This window comes from Rhinocladiella mackenziei, assembly GCF_000835555.1.
Source record: "Rhinocladiella mackenziei CBS 650.93 unplaced genomic scaffold supercont1.7, whole genome shotgun sequence".
Taxonomy (NCBI): domain Eukaryota; kingdom Fungi; phylum Ascomycota; class Eurotiomycetes; order Chaetothyriales; family Herpotrichiellaceae; genus Rhinocladiella; species Rhinocladiella mackenziei.
The window spans coordinates 370,146-384,727 of record NW_013550598.1 but is presented as its reverse complement, the minus strand read 5'-3'; the positions used below and the strand labels follow the sequence as shown (position 1 = coordinate 384,727).

Here is a 14,582-nt window from a genome sequence, read left to right as displayed (position 1 = left end):
TATCGCATGAAAGATTGCAACCAGTCTTCCTGATTTGAACACGTAATTCATATCCCAGCGGATCTAACAGGTTACCACGATAGTGCACTCGAAGAATTTAATGTAGAATTTGATTGTAAAATTCTAGAGTTATGTAGAGAGAAAATGTTCTCTGTTCGGAAACCCGTCATTCAATAGTTTTCATCGTCTCAAGGCAGCACATTGCGGCCAACTGGGTGGATGTACGAGAAGGGGATTTCCACCATTGGCGCCTAATCAGGGTCTGATCGGTAGGATTGGCGCGTCGCTGGATCAACGGCGCCCTTGAGCAGTCGAAGTAGGGGTAGCTTCATCTAGGTGTAAGTCCATATTTCAGGGGCCGAGGTTTATCAGGGCTTTCTTCTATCGGACTCAGAGCATCGCAGTTAATTTACATTTGACTGGCCACACACAAAGAGTGGGTCATATTTCGCGAAGTCAAGCCATTTGGTCCGATTGGCTAGCGCGCATAATCAACCCATCTAACATTTTAACCATTCTTCTTATGTTCAAAGATTTCAAAGATCAGCCTTCACAACATAGCTATTGTCTATCTCGTAGTGAGCGGCGGAGGATGCGACAGTACAGCGAAGCTGCCTACTATTTTGCTACGTAATACAGGTGTGTTTTTGTCAATCAATCTACAGAACTGAGCCACATGATTATAAAAGAGCCGTCGTCCACTATTTCAGAAAATGGTCATACATCGTCAAAGCATTCCAACCGCAGGATTTGAATGACGTCCCCATTATCATTGCAATACAACGAGGGCACTCGTTAAATCTCCAGGCTAGGGTCTCTTCAGCCATCAGAAATCTCTTCGCCCTCTACTTGTCGTCCTTCTGACCATAGGAGACCATTGAATCAACATGGCCGCATCAGTCGGAGTCCTTCACAAAGTTTTCAAAGTCGGTATCATCTGCGGCAGCCAGCGCTCTCCCCGCGCCGGGCCACAGATCACCGATTTTGTGTATAAAACCATCCAAGCTCACCAGGGCAGGAAAGAAAATATCGGAGAACATCCCGCAATCACATTTGACCACATCGATCTCGCGGCCCTCAACCTGCCCATTTTGAACGAGCCCGCCATCCCAAACCAGATAAAGTCCCCTGAGGCTTATGTCCACGAGCGCACAAGGTCCTGGTCCCGCCGCGTCGATGCCCTCGACGCTTTTGTATTCGTCACACCTCAGTACAACTGGAGTATCCCGGGCGGCCTTAAGAACGCGCTCGACTACCTGCTCAATGAGTGGAACGACAAGGCAGCCATGATCGTCTCGTACGGCGGTCGCGGGGGAGGCAAGTGCGCCGTGCATCTGGAGATTGTGTTGGGCGGCGCACTGAGCATGAGGCTGGTCAGTAAGACGGTCAACCTCACGTTTCCTGGAAATCAGTTTCTCATCAAAGCCGCGGGAGGCCAGGAGTTGGGTTTGGATCCTGCAAAGGACAACGGGATCTGGAGTGAGAAGAGGAGCGATATCATTAGTGCCTGGGATGAGCTGATTGAATTGCTGGTGACGGGGAAGAAAGGGAAGTTCATCGCGCCGGACTGGGAGACTAAGCTTCTTTAGATGGCACTTTCCGCGCAACGCGTGCCCGAGATGGGCGGCGCCGGTAGAAGAGGTAGAGAAATGGAGACAAGAACAACTAAGCTGACGCAAGGGATTCGTTCCGCATTCAGCTCTGAAAATTGCTGCCTTGGTACCACTTGTATGTTGTATATCCTTGATGGAGACATGAGGACGAGTTGTTGTGCTTGAATGGAGGCACTGGTGTGGAAATCGTAGACTAGGCTTCAATCCCCTACGAAGCCACAACTTGTACTCCGTGACTGAAAGATACAGGACCGCGGCCCTCGATAACTGGGTGTTTCATGTCCTAATTCATAGCGACATTACTTTTTGCCGACGATTTGATCAAAGTTGCCCACAAACACATGGGCGTCGTCTCTCTTTCCCGTTCCTGAAACAGCAGGGAAGTCGTGCTTAGCAGCGAGCTCCAACACCACCCGAACGTGGTCCACGTTAACTCCCTTCTGGAGTGCAAGGCTTTATCAACTTGTTCGATCTCCCGACACGGCCCCGTGTCTCTGTACTTCAACTTCGAGGGAATCAAGCTCGGACCCGATAGAGAGAAAATAGTCCTGTTTATTCAACCGAGATCGATAGTGTATGTCGTTGAGCTTCGACGGCTCAGAACCTTGCCCTGGATGTATTCAGGCAGTTGACTGGGCATTGTTGCAACCTGCACTCTTCCTACTTGTTCAGCCTTTTGCTCTCTCAGATAGATCAACAAGGCATTCCTTCATGGTTTCTCGAGACTCCATGGTCTATCATATACTCCGCTCGACCAAAAAGAAGCCTTCCGTCCACGCTGATGCCGTCGCCGCTGCGTATTGTTGCCATCCTTTCCTTTTGTGAACTATCGGAATAATCACACACCCCCTTAATGACAGTGCTCAGGAGATAATCTGACATCCTTGCCCCTTCCATTTTGAAAGCAATGATTCCATCAGCGTCACCCACTTATCGTTTGATTGGAAGTGACGTAGGAGAGAAAACGTACCGCTGGGTACACAAATTTGTTCCCGAATCCGCCATGGCCTGTTGTACTCTCCTCCGTCGTCATTTTGTCAATAATAAAGCACACAAAACTGCAGTGGCGGCAGTTCAGACTTCCAACCCGACAACACCGCATAGAAATGCTGCGGTGAATATCACACCTCTTCCCAAATTAAGCCAAGCCCACCTACTCAACAAGTCCATGACTTCTTTCTCAGAGATCTGTTCATGGTCTTGATTCACTCTCTTCTCCATATTCAGCAGTGGCTTGTTGAGCTGCTCACGCATGAAGAGCCGCGTATATGCCCATGCGCACAGGAGGAGCGCCGCGGCGGCATAGCACCATGCCGCGCTTGCAGGTGGGACATTGCCGCAAGTCAGGTACAAGTAGGCCAAGGCCGAAATGGACGCAACAGGGATGGCAGTTTTTTTGCCTACACGATAGATATTTTTAACAAAGGCGAGGAAGGGACCTGGAGGTATGTGTGGTTTGGCGGAGAGCGCGGAAGAGAGGGACCAAAGGGTAAGCGTGACTCCACCTCCTGGAAGATTTAGTTACGGTCAAAGTTCCCGTCTTCGGAGGTAAACAAGTGAGATTCATCAACTATACCAGATAAAAACCCTGATCCTGTAAGGGCGATAACCTTGGTAGCTGCAACAGCGGCCATTTCTTTGGGGCAAGGCTTGGCCAAATTTTGAGGTTTGGACGTGTAGCTCGCATATACCAAACAGTGTCTGAAAGGGGGCGGAGGGGGAGTGAATTTATAATTGATTGGGGCTCACATTGTGACACTTGACATCAGGAAAGCTGGGGTTAAAATTTCTCAGCAAGCTTGTCTTGCGGGGTAGTGTCCTCTAGCGACTTGTACTATACGAAGATCTACGGCGGGGGTTCTCGTTTCCGGCGGCCACATCCTTTGGGCAGGCTGTGTTATTTTACACGCTGGGCCATATAGGGAAGTATAACGTCGCCTTTGTGGGACCGGCAAGAGATGCCCAGGGAAAGGTCGCCATCGCAAACGTCATGGGAAGTATCCGCTACCACATCTTCCCAAGCAAGGTGGACGACTGGGAGATGTCGTCATTGGAGGCCCCGAAGTGTGCATGGCGTTGGTCCGGGATGACCTGGGGAAGGAAACGATCACGGGGTTTTGAAGCTGCTTGGACACACCCGCTCTGCTGCGGCGGGTCGTCAATGCCAAATACCCCGGACAAAAACAATGAGGGCAAGCTAGGTGTTGGGGCTCGGAATCCTCTGTTCGGACGCGTCTTCTGGAAGGCTTGCTGTCTCCCATTGTTCCCGTCTTTTCTGATTTCACCCTCACCTTCCTCATCCCTCTCCCGTTGTCCTTGTCGCTTGATGTAAAAGTAGTGACTGGTGCCCAATAGCGTTGCTCTGCGACGCTGAATCTGGCAAACTCTGATGCTTGGAATTTTGCGATGCGTTTATCGAATGCGCTTGCGAAGCGATATCCCTTCGTATGATAGTATTGGCTAATCTCACAATGAAGAGATTCGTTGTTGGCTCGGCATGTCCAAATGTCGCTTTCCAGTCCTGCGAAGTCTCTATGCCACAACAAAGGGCACCTCCCCATCCGAGGTGCTCTCGTAGTCCCGTGTAGAGTCTGTTTGGTGATCCGGGAGTTTGTGTATTACCTTTGTCGGTGGGTCTGCCCGTTCTCTAGGGATGGTTTATTGGGGACTTGCCTTGACAGAGAATCTTTAACGCCGTCTGGCGATGTTCTCCTGCGTGGTAGAATGCTCTTGAGTTTGTCCACGAGAGGAGGGGGATCTGATCGATCTGCCGCCTCTACTGCTTGCTCATCACGTTGAGTATGCTTATTGACCCAGGCTTGAGAAGTTTGCCAGCGCCGGTGCTGTTTGTTGGCACAGTGACCGTGGCGGGCCATCTGAACGTCGACGCTGGCTTGTACCTGGAACTCCTAGCTCGATCCCATTATCAATGAACTCATGTTCGTCGCTGAAGTCCTCGCTTGGAATACTAGCCCGGCCCGGGCATAGAACGGCCGTGGGAGGGGCATACGTTCGTAGGCGGTAGGTTTTCCAGACCTCGTTGGAGACACTCATGAGATGTTAGAGCTGATTCTCAATTTGAAGGATTAAAACTCACGACTCGCTCAATATCTTTCCATCGCTCACCGACACAGGTAGCGATGTCACTCCTAAAGGCCTCGCAGTTATTGTTGGCCTTATACTCAGCCGTCGCCCCTCGGACACAGTTCGGATCCTAGTGAGTGGTATAGCATACATTTCCTGACTTGTGAGGGAAGTTGCTTTGATGGATTGCGGCCGCGGACAGGATATTCCAAGGGTGGTAAAAGCGTAGCTTCTGAATTTTGGGGCTTAGCTCCCAAACCCCCAGGCCTCACTGCGTTTGATATTGCCCAGGCCCTTTGCATCACGTGATTGACCAACCAAGCGCAATCCGGAAAATCTATAATCCGACGATTACCTAATCGTCCACTCTAGCTGAACCATCGGATCCAGTCCATGGCCCACCTAGGAATGGGTAGAATGGCGCCTTTGTCTGCCAAACCCTGTCGCGGGACCACATGCCAAGGATTACATAATCGGGGGTTCTTCAGCACTTCCTGCACAGCATCCCATCTTGACTCTCCTCGTGCTATGTCTTGTACCTAGAACTCGATGCTAGCTAGAATACATTGATTGTATCCTTGACCCCGAACCCTCACAGACCCCCCGGATCGGATCCAGTCCATGGACCATATGTAGACGATGTTGATCACCGTGTCCTGTGCCGTACGATATCCTCCATCGGATCCAGTCCATGGACCTGTCGAACAAGAGTCATCATACATAGGCTCCACCACCGAAACACTGGTAAACGGTTTCCATAGACAACGGTATTCCTAGTGGTTGCTCTGCGCGACGATGAGATATTGTCACGTCTATAAAAGAGTCGCCAGGAACGCAACAAATAGATAGATAACAGAGCATTCAAGACATCTCAAGTTGCACCCAATTTGGCAGGGCCCCTGTCAGGGCGAGGACGCGCTATGGAACAGGGGTGAAGGTCTGACAATGATATTGCTACCCTGAAAGCAGTGCGAGGCCATCCTAGATGCTTGTACCCTTGTGGTATAATCATACCACAAGGCTCCCGCGCAGGCACATGAGGCTATCGACAGCCACAGTGGGTCCACGGCAGGCACCCGGCAGGCCCGATGGCCATGGACCACCCAGAGATGGGTTTTCCTTGGTCTACCCCTTCATAGCCTCAGTTAGAGACTTCATCCCCAGCTGCGCCTTGAAAGCTTCGAACTTTGGGTAAACAAGCGACTTGGTAAAGCCATCAGCGATCATGTCAGAAGTAAGGACGTATTCAATAGCGTAAATCCCTAAACGTCCCAGCAAGCAAGACTCTTCCACCACCTCTTGACTTTGAATTATAATGTCGTTTCCGGGAAATCTGCCTCTGGTTTAGGCGGCCTGCTTTTGACGCCGCTACAAGAACCGCTCTCCCATCCTCTCATCCTCTACCTCTTCGCCTCCGCCTCGTCGAGAGGCGTCTCCCATCGCCTCCTTCAATCTCGCTTACGGTCTTGGCTATTGTGCAGAGGCTATAGACTTACGATTCGATGTTTCTTTCCACCGTGATTATATACAAAGTGGCATCTAACATGATGTTAAGTATTGAGGTTTTCCCCCCATCTACTTCTACCCCATCGACGTTCTCAACATCCACTCTCTCTTTCTACCCTGGTAATGTTGGCGGAGGCGGGAGACAGGGAGGCGTCTCTCGACATCGCTGTCTTTCTTGATCCTGGGGCCTCTGGCATTTCTGCCCTTCCTCACATGATCGGCCGGCGCCCTGTATCCTCGGGCCTCCTTCCAGTTCGCCCTTCCGCGGCCCTCCAGACCCTTAGAAAATTGTTGAACGGTTGGAGGTTGCAAGAGCCCCTTTACTGGGAATAGGGGTTATCACTCCTATGCAGGATACAGGAGGTAGGAATAGGAGAAGAAAAGGGTCAACAAAGCCTGTATAAATATCAGCAACCTGGCAGAACCAGTTGCCAAAGAGCAGAGCATTTAATTCACATTCTCTTGACGTTCATTGTTTGACAGAAATCTATGGCGCTTCTGTTGTCCTGAATAAGCTCTTAAGTGAACCCTCGGCAAGGATGGTACTTCTGTTGCCTCGAACGAGCCCTTAGAAAACCCTGGGAAAGTGATGACACTTCCGTTGTCCTGTATGCTGTACAACAGCGCAGCACATAGCCCGACCCACCATTAGCCGTTGCCGGTTCCACAATGTGTCCCCCGATCCTGTCATAACCCTTGCGATCTCTCTACTCAACGCCCTCCCAGAAGAAATCCGCCCAGGCCGCAAGATCCGCGGCATTAAAGACGATGTCGCCTTCTGGCGGCACAGCGGCTCGGAGTATGATTTTGTCAAATTCGAGAATCAAAGGCGCTCCAGCAACGTCATAGGCTGAGACAGTGCCTGGCTGAACGGTGACAATTGGCTGACCGATGGTGTTCGACTGAGCAGTAGGACCTAGTTGTGGAGTGGGATTTTGGGTGATAGTAAGCTCTTGAACGATTGTCGGAATTGGAGCGTTGGGACTTGGGTGGCTTCTGGTAGCTGGTCTATATACAGGAGGCGGAGAAGGGCACCACTTTTCAACCACTAGCGTCTTCTGTACTCGCTTAATTGAGATGATGATGACAATCTTGACATCTCCTCCAGAGTTGGCAATCCACCATCCTGCGTCATGTCGCAGACGAGCAAGGGTTTCAGAGAGTCCAGACTCAAAAACAATTGTTGGCCACTCAGATTTCTTTTTCCGGGTCGGGAAGGGGCGGAATCCCATATCACCCTCTCTAGAGGAATTAGGAAGTTTGTATGTTGTCCCGCCAACAGGATATAAGCACTCTCGTGGGAGGCCCATTGTGATGATAAGTTCGTCACGAAGTCTCTGGGCTAGTGTGTGGTGCGCACCTTCATGCTCCGCTGAGGGCATCAGCTTGATAACTAATAGATTGCTATCCGCGTAATGGCTCATCCGAGTATGCTTCCCTATGCTGTCGCGCTGATGGTCAATTTTTTCAAGGTGGCCCTTTGTGACACCCCTGAAAGCAAGGTACTGCTGATTCGTGCGGCCGTCCATCAACGCAGCGGACTGCGAGTGGACACGTTCTTTTAGATCTCGGATCCCTTTGTACGTATAGATACGAGCGTCCTCTAATCCCTCTAAGGGCGACATCTCCGGTGCTGAACTCTCCGCTGCCGTAACCTCTCTTGATGTAGTTGAGCTTGAGGATGACCTTGACATGGGTGTATATGTAGGTGCCCCATCGTTGAATCCGCAAACTGTGTTCATGTTGAAGTTCCAAGGGCGGAAGGCGCAATGTTGAAAGAGTAGAAAAAGCTGGTAGAAGAATCAGGCCGGGAAAGTTGTTGATGAATCGGGAGTGTACTGAGGCGAGAGGTGGGTGCACTGAGGTAGGAGATGGATTATGAATGATGAACTGTAGGGAGAGAAGATTGATTGATTGATTTATCTCAAAGCACACTCTGATGAATGTCAACATAAGTAGGTGGAAAGGGTTGAGGGTATAAGTTGCCTCAGGTGTCACTATAGAGTGGTAATCCCAAGCCAGTCACGGTGACAACGCCAAGCCAGCATTGCCTATTCTGGCCAACAATAGTAGGCCCTTCAGTAGAGAGGTGAAAGCGGATGTATAAGCGTCACTCTCTCGAGGCTGTTAGACTTGGCGTGCCAGCCAAGCGCTCACGTGAGAATGAAGACGCTTGCAATGAGCGACGAGTGGATGGTCTTGTTATTTAGTGAAGAAACTACTCCAAAGGCGGACAACCCACAGCGACATCATTAAACACCAATCGGACCTAGTTGTGCGGGCGTTGTCCACATGATAGAAGGTACCTGAAAACACTCCATTCTCCTAGGGGTTTGAAGTACCTTTCCATCTACCCTGTCTCCTTCACATAGTTGGCGCTTTTTGATGCCCTTTCAACGACGTCGTTGACTCCTTTTGATGGAGTCCTTTGCACTCGCCTTTCCACGCCTTTTTGCACTTGATTTTGGTGTTGTGGCATGTTAGACCCTCTCTGTCGCCCGTGTAGCCTGTCTGTCGCCTCTGTAGTCCCCTTGTTGCTTCGTGGCCTCGCTGCCGACCCCCTTCAGGGCCGTCCTAACGCCCTGTGAACTTCCTGTGAGTTCTGAATGAATCCCGACTCTTTTGCCTGGTTATATCTCGCAGTGTGAGTGCGCATTCTCTTGCCTCTACCTCTTACCAGGTACCTTTCCATCGTTCGGACAACGCTCGCACAACTAGGCCGGATTGGTGTTTAGCATTATCGCTATGGTACGCGAGTCACCGTGGGCTGTCGCTCTCCCGAGATATTCCCAAAAGCGGCAGCATATTTCCCTGCAACCTGCGCTGTGTTGTAGAAGTACGGTGAGAAGACACCGAGGTTTGGTTCAACTGGGGTGGGAGAAGGCGTACCTACGGACGAGCAGTCTCCAAGAGCTACGCAGGCATTTTCACGTTCTTCGAGCTTTGGGTTGATTGGTCCGGTGGGAACGGAACAAACTGGCAGGAGGAAAGAGCACACAATGAGAAAGAGAGTCAAGTAGAGACGTGGTTGTCCATGGTGAATTTTGCAGAGTTTGATGGACTCATCAAGTTCATAAGAGTTCGGGGGAAGCGTATGTAAAATCGAATAGCTTCATGAGATGCGTGACCGTGTCGCGCAGGTCTAGCTAATTTTAACCCACAGGCACCCGCGTAGGTGTGTTGCGACGTCTCTGTCTACCGCTGTCCGCCGGAGGACCTGTTAAACTGGGTGCAACTCGAGATGTATTGAATGCTCTGTTCTCTATCTACTTGTCGAGGTATTGAGGCTTCTTTTATAGACATGCGAATACTACGTCGTTAGGCAGAGCAACCGTCGTCGTCTATGGAAACCTCTCACCAGTATTTCAGCTGTGGAGCCTATACACAATAGCCCTTTGTTCAACAGATACGCACTCCACCACCACAACTTTGGCTGACCGCCATCGCTACACTAGAGCCATATCGCTTTTGTGCACTGTCCACTTATGCGTCTGGGTGCTCCCAATAATCGGCATCTCCATCCCACGACCGCGCGAGGAAATGACTGCCTGGCCCAGTACCCTATTCATCGGTTTCCGTGGCTACGTTTTGATCCCTGCGTGCATCATGCTAATCGTATCTCAATTCCCTCTGCAAGTCAAAGCGATATCGTCTTCAATACATACCATTGATGAGTCTTCACTCAGCCTCACAACCTTAGCCGCCCAGATGATAGCATTCGTCCTCCTCGGATTCAGCTGGAAAATCCGGCTCGGTCGGCCAGGCGACCCCTTCAACACCACCCCACCAGACGTCACGGACCCGTAAGCCATATATCGCCTTGGGATTGGGCAGGGAGTGTTACTTGTGGTATTTCTTTGGGTTATGAGTGAAAAATAGACGCAACCAACAGGATGCTGATGAGAGGACAGCCCTCCTTTGGGCAGCTTGAAGTTAGTTTGGTTAGCCTGATATATCTCGTGACGTGATGAAGACGATGTCTAGATAGCTCATCAAATATTTGATTTTAGCTATGAAGACTTCAGTATATTACTTAATTTCGGAAGCCCCTCCAACGTGAATCCGATTTCGCTAATCCTGTAAGGCAGCTATCCTATCGTGAGTATTTCGTAGTCGTAGTCGTCCTGGATGCAAGACTCCCAGTTAGATTTGTTGGAGATCTCACACCACTCTGATGACAGCCTTGCCATGCACATGTCCCGCTGAGGCCTCTTCGAAGGCTTTCCGCGTTTCCTCAAGAGGGTAGGTTGCATCGATGATAGGCTTGATCGTCCCATCTTCCACCATCTTCGTGATATTGTTCAGCTGCTCAGCGTTCATGCAAACAATGAAAAATTTTCCATCGATCCCACGTTTCAACGCTTCCTCTTTGCAGTTTACCGTTACTATGCTAACGATCGTTCCTTCTTTTCGGACGACATCGAAGCACTGCTCCAACACGGTCTGTCCCACACATTCCAGCACCAGGTCGATGTCCTTGACAGCGCTCTTGAGATCGGTAGCTTTATAGTCGATGAACTCATCCACTCCGTACCCCTCAAGGATCTCGCGACTTCTCGCCGAAGACCCGGTGGCAATGACGTATGCCCCAAACATCTTTGCAAATTGCGTCGCAAACACACCAGTGCCGCCGGCACCGCCAGTCACCAATACTCTTTGGCCTTTCTTCAGCTTGCCATGATCAAACAGCGCCTGCCAAGCAGTCAACGCGCTCAACGGAATAGCGGCTGCTTCGACAAAGGCCAGATTACGCGGTTTAAGCACAACTTGGTCAACGTCGGCTTTGACAAACTCGGCCATGGCGCCTTCATGGTTCCTTCGGCTGGTCAGCCCATAAACCTCTGCACCGACCTCAATGCCGCGGCCCTCGCACCCGGGACCGACTGCGACTACGACCCCTGAGAAGTCATGCCCGGGAATATGTGAGACATAGTCGCCGGCAGGACTCTGATATATTGGCCAATAAAGTTCTGGCCAAATGAGGCCGACACCATGGACCTTGATCAAGACTTGTTTCTCCCAAGGGGGAGACGGGACTGGTTCGGTCTGGTAGCTGAGCTTCTCCGGTCCTCCGGGAGGATAGAAACGGACTGCGTTCATGGTTTGTGCCATAGTGAAGTGCCAGCGACAGGGCAAACGGTGGTCACAATGGTTGAAACAAAGGTTTTTCGACATCCAAAAAAAAAAAAAAGGGATATCCGCTGAATTTATATTTGACAAACCACCAGTGGACCCGCATTTTCTTCCATGTCGGCCTTCTTGTCACCAAGCTTCAATGTTAATTAATTATCCAGTGCGCGATCGTATTTTCCATTCAGAGATCGCAAAAAATGTGGCATGCGCGTTTTCAATTGATCATCATTGAGAATGATTGACGTTAACGTGGAACAATTTCTGTCCGGGGCCGAATGCTTGAATGATCTCATCTACCCGCGGAACCCAATCAGATGAGGACTCTAACCTTTGTCTGCCCGCCTTTCCTCTTTTAAATACGACAATCGAGCCGTCCACATTCCATGCCCGCCCAGCTTGGACGTCCCGTAAGATTTTGACGAGTCTTCGTCGATACTTCCCCATAGTCAAAGTCAGGACCCTCGATGACGAAACGGACTACTTTAACGGGCCAAGTCTACTTTTGCATAACATTCTGCAATCGATCATGCTTGGGGATACCTTAACTTGGATACGAGAGGCGCCGGCAATCCGGCAAAGGCCTCTGCAGTCTAGGAGAAGCCATCGGAAGTCTCGACGAGGATGCTTTCCTTGCAAGAAACAAAGGGTCAAAGTACGTTAGTCCCCGTCTTGCTGGTTGCCTCTAACCAGGGCAGTGCGACGAGGAACGCCCTGTATGTGGACAGTGTATGGCTCGCTCTAGGAAGTGCGAATTCGCCACGACCAAACGCCCCCCCGGAGAGGGCGACGGACCTGCACATAAAGGTTCTCGGTCTCAGGCGGTGAATATGGATGACTTCCCAATGTGGCCCACAACCGCCGCCCTCAGCTCTGAGTACACCCTTGGTATCCACGTCTTCGCCACCGTCATAGCTCGATTCACCAATGCCTCCATTCGGAATGGCAGCAGTCCCAACAGTCTCGCTCATATTCTCCGACACTTTGAGCACGCCGGCTGCAGGACTCTCTCCTCTTACACTGGGCAACGAATCCTCCATGATGACGTCCCATCGATGCTCACCTCCTATCCCTTCCTCATGCATGCCGTACTGGCATTCTCCGCTTTTCACTTGCGATATCTTGCAGCTAAGCATCACAATCGTCTCAACGACACCTTCTACGGTCCTTTGACCCTAACATCCTCCTACCATAGCCAACGAGCCCTCGAACTCTATGGTGAATGCATTCAATCGTACCGCTCCATCGACCCTTCCACGTCCGGCTCTGCCTTGGAAATGGACGCCTTATTCGCTGCCTGTATAATACTAACCTCCCTATTCTATCACTACGACATCGACTTTCACTCTCACTCGCTCCAATCCACCTCGACCATCATCTCCTGGACAATAACCAACCCAATCCCCATCCCCTTTGGGACGCGGTTCAACCCTTGCTATGACCCCCAAAAAACCAATCACAACGTCGACTGGCTCATCAACGTGACCGGCGTCTCGATCTTACTGCAGCAGATGCACTTTCAGGAGAACGTGTGGAAAAGCAAGTGGTTGCCGTTCTTTCTAGAGGCGAGCCCAGAGCATGCCAGCGGGCCCGCCGCTGCAGACCACCACCAGTACGCCTTGCCTTATCTCTACGCATTCGTTCGCGATTCCCCGCTCGCTTCTATCTACGCCCCCGCCCTCACAGTCCTCCGACCTTTACTGTCATTAGACCCTACCGACCTCTCCAACTTCAGTCCACTCATCTCCCTCCCCGGTCGGTTGTCACCGCATTTCATCAACCTCATGCGCCAGCAGGACCCTGCCGCGGTGTTGCTCCTAGGATACTGGTTCGGGATCTTGGAGCGGGTGCCGCATTGGTGGTGCAGCGAACGGGGGAAGGTGGAGGTGGAGGCGGTGCTAGGATTTCTGGAGAGGGTCGTGGAGAGGTGGGAGAGCGAGGCGCAGAAGTTGTGGGACGGGGTGAGAAAGTTGCGGAGGGCTGTTGAGGAGTTTAGGTGGTGGAGGGACAGACAAAGATGAATGAATTTTCTCCCTGGGAGGCTTGCGGACGATGTCATTAATGTTGCGCTCTCGTGTGGTGTTGGTGGTGGCTGTGAGTCCTTGATCTGGACTGGATCCTATAGTTTCAATTCGAGCAATGAATCTTCACCCACCACAATTTAGCCAATTTGAAACGGTTTTGCCAAACATGATATTACGTGCTTGTCCGAAGGACATCGTGTTGCACTTCCGATCGATGGTGTAGCATTACCAGATATATCTCTAGCCGGGAATGAGAATACCATATAACATCCAGCAGGCTGTGAATTGTTCAACAAGCAAATACTCGGCCTCATGCTGCTCGCCCCAGGTTCGACACCTTCTGATGGACTTCTGCGAGACATCGAACTTTGTCCAAGTTGTGGTAGAATTTTGATATTAATCGTCCTCTTGACCAACCAATCTGGTTTGAATTTGAAAGATTTCGCCAAAGGCCCGTAGACTCGCTAGTCCATCTTCCGCACCATCTTCGATTAGTATTGTAGTGGGCTCGAGACAAGCATAAGAGAGTATAAAAAAAAAAAATCCAGCACGCAACAACGGAGACGAATCAACAGAGTCTTGAGTCCATAGACGCCTGCTGAACTTCAACCATGTTGAGTACTCTGGCTCTCTCCTCATGAGTGGAGGGAAGAGTTCGTCTATGTACCTATCTACCAACGAGTGTCGTCAGCAGGGCTGCCTGCTGTTGCCTACCTTTGGCGTTATTACCTAAAATATACTGTAGGGTGTAAAACCACCCTAAGTCCACCTAGCGGAGCGCTAATTGCGCCAAGCCATTAGCCAACGTCATTAGTCTGTATTTTGGGGGCTTTGCCCCCAAACCCCCAGGCTCGCTACGCTCGAGACATCACGTGACTGAGCCGGCCACCCTGGTCTTGGCAATTCTTGGCGGCGCACACAAGCGGCCTTACGACGATTCACGTGATTGCGACCCCTCGGGGTCCGGAAAATCTATAATCCGACGACCCTGGCGCCATCGGATCCAGTCTACGGGCCAACCGCCAGGCCCTCGTGTCACGTGATTAGCCAAGCCTCCGGAAAATCTATAATCCGAGTATTACGTAATCCTGTGGTTGACCCATCGGATCCAATCCACGGCCCACCCAGGGATGGGTAGAGAGAGGCTGTAGCCCGGAAAATCTATAATCCGACACCTAATCACGTGCTCTAATTGGCTGACCCCATTGGATCCAATCCATGGACC

At 51.0% G+C, this 14,582-nt stretch overlaps 3 protein-coding genes across 3 annotated transcripts; 2 read left to right on the top strand and 1 right to left on the bottom strand.

Moving 5' to 3' along the window:
- Positions 1-887: 887 nt before the first annotated feature.
- On the top strand, positions 888-1,589 carry Z518_08973 (uncharacterized protein; the record flags this gene model as incomplete). Its single annotated transcript, XM_013412930.1, has 1 exon — positions 888-1,589. One exon carries the CDS (start codon positions 888-890, stop codon positions 1,587-1,589), a length of 702 nt encoding a protein of 233 aa, XP_013268384.1.
- Positions 1,590-10,364: 8,775 nt separating this feature from the next.
- Positions 10,365-11,315, bottom strand: Z518_08972 (uncharacterized protein; the record flags this gene model as incomplete). The annotated part of the gene is made up of 1 exon (XM_013412929.1): positions 10,365-11,315. One exon carries the CDS (start codon positions 11,313-11,315, stop codon positions 10,365-10,367), a length of 951 nt encoding a protein of 316 aa, XP_013268383.1.
- Positions 11,316-12,064: 749 nt separating this feature from the next.
- Z518_08971 (uncharacterized protein) lies at positions 12,065-13,354 on the top strand (the record flags this gene model as incomplete). The annotated part of the gene is made up of 1 exon (XM_013412928.1): positions 12,065-13,354. One exon carries the CDS (start codon positions 12,065-12,067, stop codon positions 13,352-13,354), a length of 1,290 nt encoding a protein of 429 aa, XP_013268382.1.
- Between the last annotated feature and the right edge of the window lie 1,228 nt (positions 13,355-14,582).